Here is a 19,786-nt window from a genome sequence, read left to right as displayed (position 1 = left end):
TAAATGTTGATTTAAAATTATTCATTGTGTAAAAATTCTTAAAAATTTTGTACAAAATTATTCTTATATTTATATAAAAATGAAAAAGAAAATAAAAGGGATAATTTTTTTTTACGTGCATTTTAAGTTCAAATTTTGATAAAATTTGTTAAAATCATGAACATTTGCTAATTGTTTAATATTTATAAAATATACAATTTTTTAATAAAGGCTTGGCAATGTAATACAAAGTTCCTCATATTGTCTATTTCATACTGAAATAAACAAATCTATAGAAATTACCTTAATACACTATGAATAATGATTTTCATTATATTGTTATAGGTATTTGAAAATTTATTTGTGAGGAGCTTAAACTTACATTTATTATAATATTTTATATAATAAGGTTTATGTATAACTGGGTTAGAATTTTAACAAAATTATTTTCTACTAATTAAACAAAAGTTCAAGATTTCCAGGTACAATTTAATGTAATTAGTTATTAGTACGTAGCTCATGCTACAAATTTGGGTTTTTAATTGTTTTTATACAAAATTAGAAAAATATATCGTATTAAGAATTTATAATTTGATTTAATATTTAAAAATAGATTTTTTTTTTTCAGAAAAATGTTGATATCAGTATTTACATTGTGTATATTAAAATCTAAATATTTCATCTCATATTTTTTATATGTATATTACAGCTTAATAATTTCGATTCCCACTATATTATTAATTAAATAATTCTTATACCCAATACAAAAAATATATATAACTGTTTTTATTATTTTCAATAATTTAAGACTTTTAACTACTGATATTTACTTTTTATAAATCCTTACAGCATCTCCTAAAAAGAACTTTGAGGAGCTTTAATTTGTCAATAAATGAATGAATAAAGCAAAATAATTTTATATATTCCTTAATATTAAATTATAAATTATCTTATAAAAATTAATATTATTTTAGATTATAATAAATTAAAAATTACTATTTGAAGGTACTGGCTTCCATTCATTCATGTATGTTTTTTTTTTTATTCTTTTAAAAACATCAACAAAAAAGGTTATTAATTTTAAAATTTTAAAAATGTACATGATACTCACATTTTGTTGTAGCTCTATACAATATTTTATTTTGATATATTATGTAAAGATGGTTTTTAAGCAGTATTTGTATATTTTTGAGTTTATATTCAATATTTTGTTGAGATGTTTAAGTGGACGTCATACCCGCATGGTTGTCTCCGTCTTACACACGTACGACATAAACAATATGAATTTACGCTTTCTGAGTAGAACTCTCTCAATTTTGATTCTAGAGTAAATATACCTATTTTAAAATTAAAAGATGACAATATTTCGGAGGACAAGATCCCAAGTTTTTTTTCATTATTCCCAATAAAAACATTCATTAGAACCGTTTAAAAGTATCAAAAATGTCAACATTTTCAAAACTTTCAAAATAATTTAAACATTTCAAAATTTAAATTTTATAATAGGCAATTTACTCTAGAACCAAATTTGAGCGAGTTCTACCTAGACTGTGTAAACGAGCTTTATCTATGTCGTACGTGTGTAAGACGGAGAGAACACATGTGGGTATGACGTCCTCAAGGTTTTTATTAAGTTGGATCTTTACTTTCATAGCAGATTTGATTATTTCTTTATAGTTGAGTTAGGTACCAATCCAGTTCATTTTGCTATGAAATAGATCTCATGAATTTTAACTGTATTATTAAATGGTATATCTTCTTTTCCCGAAAATTTGAATTTTGGTATGTTTTAGCCATTACTTTTAATGAAAATGATGCACTGAGATTTTTGATTTGAAAACTTGAAACCCTGTTACATTAGTCTATTATGTGAACGTGATAACAGTTACTTTTAGAATTGCCAGGTTTCAAATTTTAATACCATCATCCTATTATTTCCTTCATACAATTACATTTTCAAAACTTTTAAAGACTAATATTAAGTTATTTATTCCATGAACCTATATGCACAATTATATGGGTGGTGTATGTTGATATTGACATAAGTTATATAAATATTCTCTTTTGCTCAAAAATTTTTTAGTAAAAAAATTTAACAATCCATTACTTTGAATTACTTAATGATATGGTAAACCTAAAAACAATTATACAGCGCAAACAAGTTTCTTGAATTTTATAATTTAATAAGCTTACTAGCTATATTTAGTATAATATTTTTATGACAATTTAATATAATTGTATGTATGTATAATTTATTTTCAGAAGAAGGATACTATAGGGTTAAATCTGAAGAAGTATTAAAATACATGTGTTGAAATTGCAAAATGTAATTAATATTATTCAAAGAAGATACTTATTGTCAAATTGGCATCAATTTAAAAAGTAGTTGAAATCATGTTATGTAAGTTAATAATAAAAATATTAATTCATGTACCTACTTAAAAGTTTGAAAATAAAAATTAATTTTATAATTAAAATCTTATTAAAATTAATATTGGAAAGAATCATCAACATTTGTTATAACTATTTTTTAGATAGTTAACTTAAACTATAATTTTCAATTTATTTTAATTCCTGTTAAATACATTTTTACTTTAAAAAGTATTAAAAACTAACATTTCTCAACACTTTCAAACACAATTTAATCTCATGTTGTTTTTATTATCTTAAAAACTAATTTAGGTTTTATTTAATTAACTAGCCCAAAATTGAAAATATCATCTTTAGTTATATTTGCCATACATCCTGGTTTTGATTTTAATGTTTCATTGTCTTGATAAAGTATTTTTGCATCATTAATTTTTCAAAATCAAACTTCAATAATTTATGTTTACTAAACATGTAAAAAAACAATATTGTTTTGATAACTTATAAAATATTTTTCCTGGCTTGATGATAATAATTAAGTATTGATGAATATGTTCACTGTTTTTATTTTCCTTAGCAACTTTTATTATCCTTTGTTGCTAATTAATTATTTGGCTAATTACTCATTTCGATTTATATCACTGTTTTAGTTGTAATATTTCATATAAAGTTCTGACCATTGTATGTGGTATTATAGTTACAAAAATAGTGTCTTAAACTTGGTAGATAGTTGTGGAAGAATGATATCATTAATTTCTTAAAAATTATATAAATAATTTCGATTTTAGTTTTAGTAAAATAAAATATGGCAGTCCTATTTATAACCAAATTCTGTTAGAATAAAATAACCGTTTTGATGACTTAAATATTTTTTTTCCAAATTATTTATGTTTATGTAATTTTTTTAATACTAATAAAATTATCTATTAAAAGTTATTTATATTGTATTTAATTTTAACTTAAAACATAATTGCGTTGAATTAGCCAAATTTAAATTAAAAATAGAATTATCGTAGTAACTTAAAATTAAAAAATTTAGCTTATTACTATTTTAATGTCTAAATTTTATGTTTTCAGATCAGATAATAAATAATAGAAAGAGTATTATATAAGGAGTTATGCTGTTGCAGTTTAGAATTATTTACATATTATGAAATACCGTTCATCAAAATCCTAACCAAACTCAGTTATTGACACTATCAAACAATCAGAAGAAAAGGTTTTTGGGTTATTATGTCCTAACCTAATTATAAAATTTAATGTTTATAACAATCAGTTGATGAAACGTTTTGTTTGATTGTAACTGGGTTACTAAAATCATATTTAATGATGCAATCGTGTCAAAATAATTATTTGGTCAAATTATCAATTTCTTGAGTAATGTTTTCAAGTTATAAATTTAAAAAATGTACTCAATAGACCTATAGAACTTTTTTAATGTTTTTTTCCGTTTTAAAATAATTGATTTGGACAATGTTATTTTTTTTTTAATTTATGTTAGTGGTAATGTTTCCTAATTTATTATGGTCATAATTGATCTCAATATTATTATAATTTATAATTTTTTGTGCTGCCCTTTGAGGTTTAATGTAAATAATAACAAAAATGTAATTATTTTAAAATTTTATTTATACTACTATTATTTTCATTATTATTATTTTATATTTTTTTTTTTTTTTGTTATAGCTTTCATTTGTTATTAATATAATTGATAATCCTAACGATACATCATTTTTTGTACAGGGGAACTATAATATAACATAGGCTATTAGAATGAAAATGAATCCAATTATTTCATATTTTAAAAAGCAAAAAAAAAGGTATGAGCTCATTTAATTATAAATTGTAAAGTTTGTGTGTTTTAGTGTATCTTGTACATATTGGTCTTGCTAAGACTTTATTATTATTAAAATATATTATAAAGTCATAAATAGCTGTTGTTTAACAGATATCAATGTTTATTATTATGTATAAACTTAATAATTAATTATGCGTTTAATTATTGCAAAATAAAAATTTAAGTATTACGGTTTTTTTTTTAAAAAAAAAAAGGTGACATAATATTATAATGTAAACAAATGTCCCTTCTATATTTGTTGGTGCTTAAACAATAGGCAGTTATAAATGAGACATGACTTAAGATCGTTGTACAATCAAAATCTTTTTTTTATAATCATCCAATTGACTATTGTTTTGGCACCAACAATGTAATATAAACTAATTTTAAAATATATATTATATTATTTTTATCATCTTCATTATTTTTATTTTTATTATTATTATTATTATTATTATTACTATTATTATTATTATTATTATTATTATTATTATTTTTATTTCTTTTTTTTACTTACAATTATTGTACATTAATAACTATGTAGTAGGGTTTTGTTCGCGACCTCTGCTTCTAACATATTATATATATATTATATATATATATTCCTTAACGTCGTAGCATGTCAATTGTATGTTTTCTCACCTAAACCATAATATATTAAAAACATTATATCTTTAATATTATATGTAATAATAAGAATGTTATTTACTCGACGTTAATATTGCTTGTTTATGGTTTTATATTATATATTATTATTACATATACAATAAAAATGTGAATGTTTAAATAATTAATAAATATACGATACTATGTGTATATAATAACTAGATTGATGTTATTGTCTGTATGTTTTTTTTGTCAATTTATAAGCTCATGCTCTATATCAATGTCATTATTTTAATTTGAGGTAATTAAAAAAAAAAACTTACAATAAAGTGTAAGATTTGTCACTGATATCAGTATGATCACTTTGCCAGACATTTACTATTCAATTGAAAGTAAATCTGTATTTTCATATTATAATCTTATGGTGTATCAACTATTTTTCTTCTATTGATTTTAATAATTTTTTTTTATATTTTTTTATTCAATATACCTAATACATATAAAAAATATAATATGTATGCCTATTACACCATCATGATATTAATAACATTATTTTGTGTAAACTTAGAAATAATTTTGTATCCTTATAAGTAATTTATAAAACATAAAAATAAAACAAAAAAGTCAATATTCGTGTATAATTATAAATTATATTATATTTTACAATCAGTTGTAAATAATCGTTCTAAATGTTAATTATTGTTGTGTAATTATTATTATAATTGATGTTGTAATCTTCTCATGAATTAAACTAAAGGTTTTGTTTCAATAGTTTGTTAATTTTTCATTTCAATAAAAAATTGGGTTTTACTGCTCATTGTTCACTGATTTAAATTTCTATTGGATAGTAGGTTGAAAACGTTATCAGTCTTTGGTATAGACGTTAAGTTCGATAAGTTAATTACTCTTCAAAGTTTGCGGTATGCTTTTTGAAATGCTGCGGTGATTGGTTGTTTTACAATGAATTTTTATAAAGATGATTTTCTTGGGCAGAAAAATACGCTGCCCCTTAAAAATTGGATGTTTAGGTCGTCAGCCTATGACTCTGAAGCGGTAAGTTGTTTACTGTAGATCGTTTCTCTTTAAATGGGAGTAAAACCCACTGGTCATCTTAAAATAGAGATTTTTAAAATGATGAAAAGTAGAACACACCGTTCATGCGTTGTGCCTCTATTGTACACCGATTGAGTTGAGGGAGTCGTGGAGATTGCCCAACAATCGCTCACTTATAGTCATAAATTCTATAAAATATTGCGGTGGAGATTTAAGTATTTTGTAGCCAACGGATATGTAAGACCTTTTTTCTACATGCATAATACATTTTCTCCTAAAGTGTACCTTTTCTTTAATCCAGGGCTTGCAAACGTCATGATTATGATTATAACGTTATACTCGACAAAAACTGATTGAAATTTGTAAACGTAATTATAACGGAAAACCATAAACATAAATAATTAAATAACACAAAACAAAATATATGATATATCATCAAACAAAACATAACGAAAAACATTTTAACTCTGAATAACGTTAAACGCAAAAGTTGAATAACGATAAACTAAAAATTTGTATAACGGTTTTAATTGTAAATAACGAATAACAAAATATTTTTTTCAAATTCAAGCCCTGCTTTAATCATCAATAGGTTTCCTATTGGTTTCCGCTAAATCTGATGATATTGACCACGTTTCCATTAAAACAATTTCTATATCATTAAAATCTGTTAATTATTATATAGTAAACTTATTTAATAGACTATAGGTACCATGTATAATATTAAAAAACAGTATATCATAAAATAATTTTTACTATAAGAATGCATTGTTAATCAATAATAATGAATTGCGGGGGTTGGTTTAATATTTATAGAAAATATAATTGTCTAAAAAAATAAATAGTTGATAGGCTTTTTAAATTTATAATGTTAATAATAAATATGGAACGTCAAATTTTTTTAGTAAATAAAAATTAAAGTAAAATAAGTAATATGTGTATCGTATTATTGATTAAAATTATTGTTGTTTTTTTATATATATACCTATTTAATAAAACAATTTACAATCTATATACACAAGAATATAATATGTAGATTTTATCATTTGCAGATCATTAATATTGGTTATAAATGACAGGAGGTTAACATTAATGGTCAGGCATTGAGCAGTGTTTCCCGACCTAGAAGTTTTTAAGTACTAAAGCGTTTTTAGCGTTAGACCGAGATATTTAATTTCGTTTGCTGCTTGAATTGTTTGATGTTTAACGTAACAGTGGTGAGGTGGATCGAGATTTTTAAGTGAAAATATCATTTGGATAGATTTAGATTCGTTTATTTTTATTTTCCACCTGTTCACCCACAGGTTAATTATATTTAAATGGTCTTGAATCATATCAACAGCTATACTTAACGCGTGGTTTTTATGAAAGACGGTTATTAGTGTATCGTTAATATATATATATGTATCTATAAGGATGTATAAAATGTCTTAGGAATATTGTGAATAAATATCGAGTTAAGGCAAGGGGGAAATTTCGTTTTTTTTTAAATACTTTTTTTTTAATTATGTAAACAATTGCTAGATAATATGTATAAATGATTTTATTAACATTTATAAAACTGTTTTTCATTATTTCATAGTGGTTTTAAATCAATTTTTTGTTAATCGTGTTGGTGGAAATAAGTAGGTACTGCCTGTCTTAACACCCCCTCCAATCAAACGTTTTACTATTACAATATTTTATTTTTTGTTGTATTTACGAAATCAATGGAACTGAATGTAATAAATAAAATATTTTACAGGATTAAAACATAACATAGATATTGTCTTAATCTGTTGTCTAATATTTATATAACTATTAAATTATGTATTATTCATATTAAAATGTATAAATAATTTTAATACATTTCGTAATATGGTAAATTTATCGTTTTTAGTCAAATTTTAATAGTTGAGCTTAGTTAAATTATTTAAGACAACAGCTCTGCGAAAAATTGTATTCAGTTCTCGATAGTTTTTTCCAAATTTTTAAAAACTATTGAGAATTTCAAAAAATTACTTGCCTAAAATACTACCAAAAATCAAAAACTAAGAAAATGAATAGACGATCTTTTGGAACCAAAAACGTGTGCATAGAATAATAAAAAAATATTGTAAAACCAATTGATATTTATAAATCACTTCATTCAGACCATTTAGTAGTTTAGTATTTAAAACAATAATTTAATAATAAATGAAAATTTGATATACATTAATTTTGTCACTTAAAATAGATATTCTTTTTTTATTTTCGTGTTTTTGTTTTTGGGTAGTGAGGATTTTAAACCCGAGTAAATTTTCATTCGACTATTGTCTATGCAGCCTCACTGTTGAGTACTGTCAGATATATAAAAAGAATATGTACTTTAGAATATTTCTCTGGTTTATTTACTTATTATTTTTTTTCTAAACGTAGGGTTTTTATTATGAAAACGAATATTTTTAAATCAACGCGTACAATCTATCAAAAGTACTTACAAAAATAATCTACGGTAAATGATGATGATGACCTTCGATGATAGCGACAATGTTGTAGAGTTTTTTAGTATATAATTATATTATTATTTTAATTATACATTATATGTCGAAAATACAATTATTCTGAACGAAATTTATAATATTGCACGACAATAATAAAGCGCCATATTATTATGTTCGTATAATAATATAGGTATTATAATATTGAAACTTAAATAGCTAGGTAGGTAAGTCGGTTGTTTGGTCGTAGGTACCTATAAAACGTAAAGCTGTCATGGTTAATGTGTTACTTAATATTTAGTACCTATAGATAACTATTAAAGCTTTTTTTTTTTCATCGCCAAGCTGGGGCTTAACCCGTTTTCACATCAAGCCCTAGAGATAACTATTAAAGCTGAAACAAATATACCTAATTAAAGGGATTAAGTATCTATATTATACAACATAATATTCAGCAAATTTTTTATTTTATACAATATTTTTACCAAACACATTGTTACCTATATGAAATCCGAATATAATATAGCTTATCTATATTTATTTAAATTATTAAAATATCATACGTATTTTCTTTAAAAATAAATAACTTTACATGGGTTTATATATTAAATTCTAAGATTAATTTAGGTTAAATTAAAGACCTAACCAATTGGTAGGTAGTATTTTTATTATAATCGATGTTGATAAAATAGGTAGTATTTATTATATCGGTAGGTAGGTATAAACTATAAACAGAGGGCCTCTAAACAGAGAAATAAAAGTAATAAATAGATATACTAAAAGCTAATAGATAGAAAATTTACTTATTGATCCTTCGTTAAAAAAATATTATTTTTTGCCATGATTAAAGTAGGTACCATAAGCCCATTCAACTTGGACGTACTTAAAGCGAGGGCTGGCCTTAACACACCACTAATTACTAAATATTACAGCTGCAATAATTGTAGTTAGCTACCGATTTTGGACGTCACACTTTTCGGGTATAATATACTCTTTCCTTCTTGGCTAATGCAATGGTATTTAAAATTCATAACTATAACAACTGAAATTGACAAATTTTATATTTAATATTTATATCAAACAAGTAACAATAATTCTGGTTTATCTTTATTTCCAAAAAACAACTATATAGACGAAATTAAACTTGCTTTGAGGTCTATAAAAATAATAAAACGTGTTAAACAAAAATTAGTTTTTAATTTGATTAAGGTAACATGTTTAAACATTTTATTGCAAACTATTTTATTTTATTATATTTTCTTACAAAAATTTGTCAAATAAATATTTAAATTTTGTGTAATTATAAAAAATAAAACTTAATCTTAATTGTTGTCATATGTACGTGTATACATAAAAGTATATTTTTCACATAATTGCAGTAATAATTTTTATAATTAAAAACCATATTGGAGGGTATAGTTATGTTTAATTAAATATAAATATTATCGTATTCAGTTATTATAGTTGCAAATGTTAACAAAATTTGTATTGGTCTAAAAGGGAACTACCCTTAGATTTAGTTACATCCCAAATATAGGTAAAAAAGTCTAATCCAATTTGCAGTACAGGATAATTTACGTTGAATTCAAGATTTAGCCTGATCAGAAGATATTTCAAAATGTGTTCATCATATATTTATGAATTATAAAGTTATCGATGTTAGATTTATATTAACGACTAAACAACTACTATGCGAACTACTTATATATAGCTATGAGGCTTTTCATTCAAAGTTCAACGAGATGTTCTAGTTAGTTCTACTGTGAATATCCAAATATTTTTGTATTTATCAAAAAGTACAACATACTTGTTATAGCGATGTTGAACAGACAGACGATAGTATTGCCGTGCTAAGAGAAAACAGGATAACTTCATTTTTCGTAAAAAATGAGATTTTTGTTCCTATAGATATAATTAGTGGTTTTACACTGATTTTTTTATGTAAAAATAACGTATTTTCTATTAAAACCTATCTTTAAATGAAATCTAAAATAATAACATAGGTATGCAATAAGTCCACTATATTTGAAGTTTTGTAATGGAAAATACGGTAAATCTAAGTAGGTACTAAGCAAATACTCGTATATCACAAAAAATAATGGAGTTGCCATGTGTTAGCTTATGTTCATAAACTTCATATATTAGAAAAAAAGGGTATTGATATAATGATGTGACAAAATTTAATCACATTTTAGAAATTGAAAATAACAATTATTATTTGATTACTCATATTTGATATATTATTTTGTAATTAAGTATTTACTAATAAAAACAACTGGTTGGTAAGAATAATTTATGGTCTCGTGGTAATCACTGTACTTATTTTTATCGTTTTATATCATGATAATACAATCAAAAGCATAGTTTAAATATTTTTAATATAGTTATATAATACTGTTTTACTTATCGTATCATATTCATGTACGTATAATGTGTATACTCCATATAAATTGCTTGACTTCTTAAAACAGTCATATTTAAAAAAATATTTCAAAAAACCACAGCAAAAAAAACGAAATATCATAAAATTAGGTACTATATTATATAGTACTATTTATACCTAAAAGCAGACAACAATTATTTTGGTTTGATTCACCTATATCAGGTACAGTTAATGATTTATATGAAGAACTCTGAAATTAGAAACTGCTAATAATGTGATATTGTGACAGGAACCATCAACCAATTAATAATATGTTACCATAAATTAAAATTTTGTTTTTTAAAAGATTAATTACATACTTTGTGAAAATTTTTTAGTAATAAAATCAATTTAAAATGATTTGGACGCCAGTCGAATTATTTCACACGTACCTATAGCGAGATGAGCCGAAGCTAATTTGTCCATGGACTGAGGTATACCAAAACCGAGTTATAACACCATATTATATTAATGCTGTATTATATTATTTTTATTAATTAATTGATTATTTATATTTTATTCTTTTTTTTCCTAGGTAAAGCCGGATTACACAGCTAGCCTTTGTAATACAATATGTATGTTTAATAATAAATATATACTATATTACTATTATAATATAGTATTGTAGGCTTACAATAAAGATTTACCGGTAAATCTTTAAAAAAATTAAAGGAAAATATCATGAATTTCATTGAAATTAATAATTATTATTTATTAATACACAATATTGGTGATTTATGCACAGCCGTGTTGTGTTTTTTTTCAGATAAAAATATGAAATTCCCGCAATCGTGTTAATCTCCTATTATCCTGCTTGCAATTTACTCAAATATTCCAAAATAATGTAATTATAGTGGTTACAAATTATGTCAAATTCAGATTATCTACTTATATTATAATAATACATCAATTATACAGGTAATTAGGCGAATTGAAACATTTGAAACACATAAATGTATTGTATCTAAGTTTATATTGCAACTTTCACTTCCTGATTATTTTAATAAAACATATAAAAATGGTAAATTCTCGTTTGACAATATGTGTTTAATATTTGTATACTAACAACAAATTGCGTAAATTACAACTTCTAAGTATTCAGTGTAACAACTCAACTCATTTTAATGTAATATTTGTTATCATCTGCATAAACTTTGTCAATTATGTCATTTGTTTTTGGAATTTGTTTAGCTTTAATTGTAAGTATGTATACTTTTTCGTTTTTGGTCATGTAAGTGTAAAATGAAATATTAGTGTATATTTTATAAATTATAATATTTAAACCATTAATTATTATAGTAGCCACTATTGTTGTTATTATTTATTGATATTTATTTGAAGTTATGGTTTATATTCTCAAACAGTCAAACATAAACACTTAATAACGATGAGATACTTGTTATACATTTAGTCAAGTCTAGGCATTATTGAATTAAAACTTAAGCAGGTTTAGTTTTTAAACTATTAATTTTATGAATAATAAAAAAAAAATAATTGAATATTTTATTTAAGTATATTGTTGTATACCTAATATATTTTGAATACTAAACTTTAGACAATTGAAATATTGAATAAATTATTTATAAATTTTAATAAAGATTAAAATAAAGTATTTTATAAAATACAAATACAATTTTATAAAAATGTTCATAAAAAATTACTATCTCTTTTAAAACGCATAAATTAAAATCTCTAGTCAATAACTACTATAAATACCACTATACCAGATGGACCAGTTTAAAGTTTAAAAATATATTGATTAAATTAATATTAATATTAACTACATTAAATTACTATAATATATATATTTTTATTTTTGCATATATATACTTTTATAAAAGTTGCTATTAGTGTTTTGAGCATAGTTTGTAAATATTTTGTAGAAAGAAATGTAAATTATTTTTTAACTATCCAAGATATAAGTTACTTATAATAAAAGTAATTTGTAATTTTTCAAAGTAAAAAAAAAGAAAACTAACTTTTAACTTAACTTTCATTTTGATAGTTATTGAATTAATTTAACAAATTTAAAACATATCTAGTCTTACATTAAGATGTTTTATGTTATCGATGTTATCGATGTTATTGTTGTATTTGTATATTTTTATGACTCAATACTCAAGTTATAAAATTTATGTTATACACTAATACGTAATTACAGATAATTTAAAGTTAGACAGCTAAACCACCTAAATTAACACATTATATTATTTAAATGTGTTGTTTATATAATTTAATAGATACTTAACGAATTCATAGTTTTCATTTATTATTGTTCCTGTCCAATTTGCTGCATAACAGTAGAATTGGAGGTATATATTTAACAATATTATAACTTGTAAAGTAATATATATATAATTATATTAATTGTGTTGAAAATAATATTTAAACATAACGATGGGTATGAATTTCAGAGTAGAATTTTAATTTATAACTAATCGTATCATGTTTTTGTGTTAAAAAATTAAAAGAACTTGATTTTTTTTTACGTGTATTTGTATTGTTGTATCATTATTTATTTTTGACTATACTTATTAATTATTATGCTATTATTAATGTTGGCAATTTTTTTAAAATTTTTAACTAAATTTATATCACAATTTGTTTTTTGTTTAATGCGCAATCAATATTTCCGAACATCTACACATACTACATTAGTATTATCATGATTTATTAGTATACATATTTGAGACCTTTAAAGGAGTAATTGATTAACCCACAAATTTACAATATAAAATGGAGAGTCTTATGAGAGCGTAAGTCCTCAATAGATCGTTAAAGTATTGATTATAGTTATGATGCTAATAAAGTTTTGGTTGTTAAAGTTTATGATTAGAAGAGACATTATAACATAATTTTTAATTTCTTCAAATTCAACAGTATTAAATATTTGTTTTGTGTAATTATGTTATGTTTGCTTAAATATAAAAATATAAAAAGGTAAAAATTGCGCAATCGTATTACACCTTGTATATCGTAGCCCTAAGTATTTGTGTATAGACGTATTTCTATGTTCACAGGGATTGACGTATGCAGAAGTCCGTATAACAAACCAAAAGGAATTAATGGATGTAGGATTTAACAGTGCCTTAAATTGCATATCACAATTAGATATAAATATTGGTAATTATTAAACATCACCTAATTAAAATGTTCGAGTTGTTGATGCCTAGGTATATTTATATTTTATTTGTGCGCTAATAAAGTAATAACTATTTGTAGACACTTGCAGCGAATTGTTGGACGATACATTTAATAGTAGTGATATTAAATATGACAGATGTAAAGTAAGTACTTATACCTACAAAATTATATTGTAAAATAAATTATTTAATTTAAATATATAGCACAGTACCTTTACAAAAATATAAAATATTATAATTTTTTAAATATCATTTAAATTTTTGTATACTATAGTGCGTCAAACAAGCTACAAATTATAGATATACGAGTATATAATATATGTATAGTACATTTATCTACCTCATGAAAAGGTATACATGTATTTCGTACGTTATATAATTTTAAAAATAGTGAAATTGTATACTTGTAAAGCTATTTATAAATATAAGTACTTTATTAGTCTTTGTAATTAAGAGTGAAAATCAGTAGCGGCTTAAACTTTTTTTCCTCGAATCACGTTTAATATTTTTACACCACTTATTCTAAAATTAGGGCTCAATAGTATATTCAAGAATTTTTAGTGGTTAAATAATGGATATTTAATTGGTATCAAAAATAAATCATGGAAACCTTGAATTATCTCTTTACCAAGTATAATATTCTCTCTCTCTATATATATATATATTTATATGACAAATAAATAAATTATCTTAATGTGAAATTTGAATAAAATGAAAATTGTTGTGAATTACATGATTCAAATATACCTCCTTCGAGTCGCCACTAGTGCAAATTATATAACTTAGTTAAAAAATCAAATTTTATTTATTTTCTTTTACGAATTTAACATAAAATATAGAATAAAAACTACTGATCACTATAATGTGATTTTCTAAACATTAAAACGTTAGCTCATTAAAAATATAAAAATTATTAACGTTAAATTTTTTTACGAAACTTTTAAGTCATTAAAACTATTTATTTATTCTTTATTTACCATTTTTTACTTTTTTGAATGACATTATACATTTTATGTTTCATTCTTCAAAATGAGAGGTACATTTAAAGAAGTGTTAGTGTGCTATAAAAGTCATCTGCCGACCATCTCCTTGATTGACTTTCATTCTTGTTCGATAAGAAATTACAATATTTACTATCGTTTTTTTTGTTAAAAAATTTATAAAGTAATAATATCATATCACCCTTATAAAAACAATTCTAAATCCACGTCCGGCTATTGTGTATATATCTCATTTGATAAATACCTACTATACATCAGAATGAGCTCTCTAACCTTTATTTTTTTTACTATTTTAAAATGTATTGGATTTTTTTTCCTTTTAATCTCTACTAGCTCTATTAGATCCATTTTTTTTCCACCTAAAACTACCTCTAAATTTGATGAATAAAATATTTTTATTACTCATAATTATGATATAATAAGACACACAAAAAAACTACATCATTGTTTAGCTAATACGTTTATCAATTTGCTCAGAATTTGAAATTATTCTTTGAACATGTGACTTATATTGATAATAAGTACGAGTATTTAAATTATCAATAAGTGAAGATATGAAGATTACCTGTTTATTCTGTATGGCATATTCATCTCCACTCATCAAAGATTTAAGTAGGTAGATGCTTATAAATTATAACCAGGTCATTAATTACTGTTCAATAATTGATTATTATTGATGAAAATTCTCACAAAAATATTTTCAAATATGAAATTAAATATGTATGTTTCCAATCAAAAAAGTGAGAAGAGATAACGATAAAAAAATTGTAGCACATTTTTTTCAAATGTTTTTTATAATGACATCGAGTTATGTAAAATAAAATACTTACAAAAACATGATAACATTATTCGTGATAAAAATGTTATGTATTAAATAACAAAATATACTCAATAAAATACCTACCCTTTTTGAAGTACTTAAACAGTAATAGCTAATTAGGGATATCGTAACACATAAAATATAGATAAATAGATACATAAAATATAAATAAACAAATTTGCTCAGGTATAACTTATTAGGTATATAACTATATTACGCTAGAATTTCAACAAGAGTTTTCTGAAAAAACATTGAAATATTAAATACATTATAATTATTATTTTAGTATATAAGATAGCTAATCATAATATATTTGTTTTAGTGTTTTATACCATGCGTATCTAAATTAATCGGAACGGTAAGTAACCTGAATATATTATGAATCGTATTATTATATTATTTTATGATATCGTTAAACCGCATAGTATGTATTTGTGTTTATTTCGTTTTATATAGATGGACGTCAGTGAAGGTAAGTGGGATGAAAAACGATATAAAGAAATTACGGCGTTGATCGAAATACCGGAGTGGAAACAAGAGGCAGAAGTTATTGGAAAATATTGCAAAGATAGTATGACATTTGATTTATGTATTTTGTAATATTTAGATAATAATTCTATATTTCTATGGCTTGAATAAGCCAACATTTTATAAAGTAAATTATTAGCAATTGTTCAGTTTGATTTTCAGTACATTTTCTTGGATTATATTTAATCATTTAGGTAGGTAATAATTTTGTTATCGGATAATTCAATTCTATATAAAATAACTATTCTAATATAACACAACATTAACAAAGTATGACAATGAATTACTCAAAAAACACAGCGTTTAAGTATCTAAAACTCTTAAGTAGAAGGCTCCGACTTCCAATTTTTTTTTTAATATGTACTCCAAGAACGTCAAAAAATGTTATAAGTTATCAAATGAATTTAAACAATAGCGTTTTAAATTATAGCATGAAAAAAAAATGCCAATCATACAATTTTTGACCTATAGGGGTTGAGGAAGTATTTCTACAGCCCTCCACTCAAAAAGCCTTGTAGAAATCTATCAATTGGAAACTATCAAGCTGATTATTAATTAAGTGCATAGTTGGCAATCTCAAATTATAAAAGAGGAAATATGGGGTATCAATGAAATATACATAAAATAATGTTTTTGAGAAAATTTTAAAATTACTGTTTATATTCATAAAAAATGTAGTAATAATTTCATTATGGATATCGCATTTACTTAAAAGTTTAAATATTTCACATAATATTATATAGAATATCTGTATTGTGGCAATGTATACAGATTTGATATGTCTGGTACAAAAGCTATTTAATCCTCTATTTAATAATATATTGTACACACGATATCTATAAAAAATATATTTAATAGCCGATCTCATTATCTTTTATTAAATTTAAAAATTATAATAGTCGTGATAGAAAATTATTATTTTTAAATATCATATCACAAGATATTTTTATTAAATAATGGATATAATATATAATCAATAAAATGTGTGCCTAAAATTATAAGCGTACTATTTATTATAGTATGTATTACAATTGTAAAAAAAATTTAATGATATTTTTTAACTTTTTTTTTTAGATATTAACACACATTGTTCAGCAGGTTTTCGTTTAATTCAGTGTGCGTTAAAACATTCTACAATGGTAATTTTATTATTCTTAAAATATGTTTATAAAATATTTAAATATACCTGCTTGTATTTGTTTTATAATTAAAGTTAAGTTGTTGAAATAATTTCGTTTTTATTTGTGTTACAAATAATAGCTTCAAAATATTGCAAAGAATTATATGATTCAAAAACAAGCAGAAATCGAAGCTATAAACTCTGCAACTTTCAATGACACAGAAGATGATTAAAATAATCAACTAATCCATTTACTATAACCGAGTCACATAAAATGGATTGTCGGTGTACTTATATTATTATTAATATGCACATATACACACATTATTTATTGTAATTGTTTTCAGTAAATTTGGGTTAAATTCTATAATAGTATTAATGATTGTATTTATTTCTAAATTTATTTAACACTATGGATACTCTGACGTATAATAAAATTGTTCTTAAACATAATACACATTGGTTTTATGTGAATTATCGATTTGTGTTTTGACCTGACACATTATCATCTCAGCTATAAATATTTTTTAAAAACCATTTAAATATGTTTAACGTTAACCGTGTTCTATTCAGATGCGTTTGTCATTCACTAAACTACAAGACAATCAATGTGCGTTTTCACGGTAGTGCCGAAGTCGTCGTGACGGATTTGTACGCAAACCGTAAATAATACGGCGCACTCTACCTGCCACGGCAACCGCTGCGAATTTCGTCTGAAAACTGACTAAATATTGTGCTGTTTTGTATATGTTAACGGCATGATGAAAATTAAAATCCTGGTCATCAAACCAGTTCATTACTAGTCATTGATGGTCAATGTTTGGGAGGTAATGCACAGGTTCGATGGGCCACAGGAGTAGAAATATGTGTGACAGTTATGACATTATCTGAGGAGTATCTGTAAACTGATGAGACGGCGATCCATAAAGTCGGTCATGGAAATGTGGACACTTGTTTTTATGACAGTATTCTATTGGCCGATGACCAGATACTTCGAGATCTCTGAGGAACTGTCGTTGGTCATCGAATGCATCGATGCTTTAATCAAGGAAAACCGCATAACAAGTATGCAAGTGAATTCTTAAAATTTAGATTTGGGTAACAGTCGATAAGTTCAATAAAACATTGAACCTTATTAAAACAATTTTATACTTTAGGTATATCACAAGTAGGCACTAAATTAAGTAATACACTATAATCCTGTTAGTCCTATGTAAACATAAGTATACTTTTTTTTTTATAAGTATAAAAAAATGTAATACTATTATGATAATTTTCTGAATTTTCTAAATAAAACTCGTCGCTTAATTATTATTTGTGTTATTGTATCCATTAATACATATGTAATAAGTTATTACTAATAACTAATAATGTATTTCATGTACTAGAACTAATGTTCACATGTCACTTAATATTTTACGTTTATTGTCGTACATAGAAGCCTTATGAATTTATAAAACATTTAAAACTAGTTCATTTTTTTTTTGAAAATTCTACCTATAATGAATCATTGAATATGTATTTGTTACGGGTAAAGTATACAATTTGGAAATTTCTACAACGCTCGGACATTATATAAAATGGTTTTCTTATATTGGGCGTTATAGATAATATAATATTTATAAATAAAATATTGTCAAAATATAATGAATAAAATATATTTATATTATTAAAAAATATAATAATTTTTTTTTTATTTTTGTATCATTTATTCTTGCATGTACTGCTTCCGTGAAATCTTTTTAACTAGGTAAAAAATGAATTACATAGTCCTGCAAAATTCAAATCTGAAGTTCGTTCTATCAAGGTCTAGTTTTTTTATAATTACGATTTAAAGATAGTTTAACATTTACATATAAATAATATGTACAATAGGAATAGATGCTAACTGGTTTCATCTTTTAGACTTCTTTTAGATGAATCTATAAACAAACTCCATTCATTTACATCATAATATTTGCTTAAATATTGAATTAACCCAGACATATTATTACAAAATACAAGTGATCCTTCCTTTAAAAAAATTGTTTGTATTCCATTTCATAATTCCTATACCCATTATTACTAAGATTGTCATCGGAATCTATAGAAGTATCGTGGCTTGAAATAGTTTCGAAGGTTTCTGATGGTGTAGGTACTGGTAATTCTGGGCCAAGTGTTATAGATCGTAAAGCAGAGGGTTAATTTGGATAAATTATCTTTGATTTATTTTTTTTATTATAACCGAAAATATCAACAATACAAAAAGCAATCGTCAAAATAATTTTTTAATTCTCGCTAAATCATTGGTAGGTACTCCAAAAGGCATTGATAAACGCTAACCTTATTTCCAATTTTGCAAACTTTCAACACAGGATCGGCAAGTAATATGGGGTACCCATGATTTATTTTGATCTCCTAAATGAATACCAAAATATTCGTGGTATACATGTTTAACAAAATTTGTTATGT

At 23.7% G+C, this 19,786-nt stretch overlaps 2 protein-coding genes across 3 annotated transcripts in view; both read left to right on the top strand.

The window, feature by feature from the left end:
* Positions 1–3,937, top strand: part of LOC112595467 — a 32,287-nt gene extending 28,350 nt beyond the window's left edge. Inside the window, exons 3-4 of one of the 2 annotated variants that reach the window (XR_003114724.1) lie at positions 2,242–2,380; positions 3,424–3,937. The gene's annotated coding sequence lies outside the window, so the exon portion shown is untranslated. The remainder of the gene's footprint in view (positions 1–2,241; positions 2,381–3,423) is intronic. The other variant, XR_003114723.1, reaches the window with a different exon arrangement.
* Positions 3,938–11,788: 7,851 nt separating this feature from the next.
* On the top strand, positions 11,789–17,686 carry LOC112595504. Its single transcript, XM_025340751.1, has 7 exons — positions 11,789–11,922; positions 13,744–13,846; positions 13,946–14,010; positions 16,010–16,045; positions 16,144–16,258; positions 17,290–17,354; positions 17,476–17,686. Exons 1-7 carry the CDS (start codon positions 11,887–11,889, stop codon positions 17,566–17,568), a joined length of 513 nt encoding a protein of 170 aa, XP_025196536.1. The 5' UTR covers positions 11,789–11,886; the 3' UTR covers positions 17,569–17,686.
* Positions 17,687–19,786: the final 2,100 nt, after the last annotated feature.

Source organism: Melanaphis sacchari, unplaced genomic scaffold (genome assembly GCF_002803265.2).
Source record: "Melanaphis sacchari strain LSU unplaced genomic scaffold, SCAv2.0 Contig27_pilon_pilon, whole genome shotgun sequence".
In the NCBI taxonomy this organism is placed as follows: Eukaryota; Metazoa; Arthropoda; class Insecta; order Hemiptera; family Aphididae; genus Melanaphis; species Melanaphis sacchari.
This window is presented reverse-complemented; position numbering and strand designations above follow the sequence as displayed.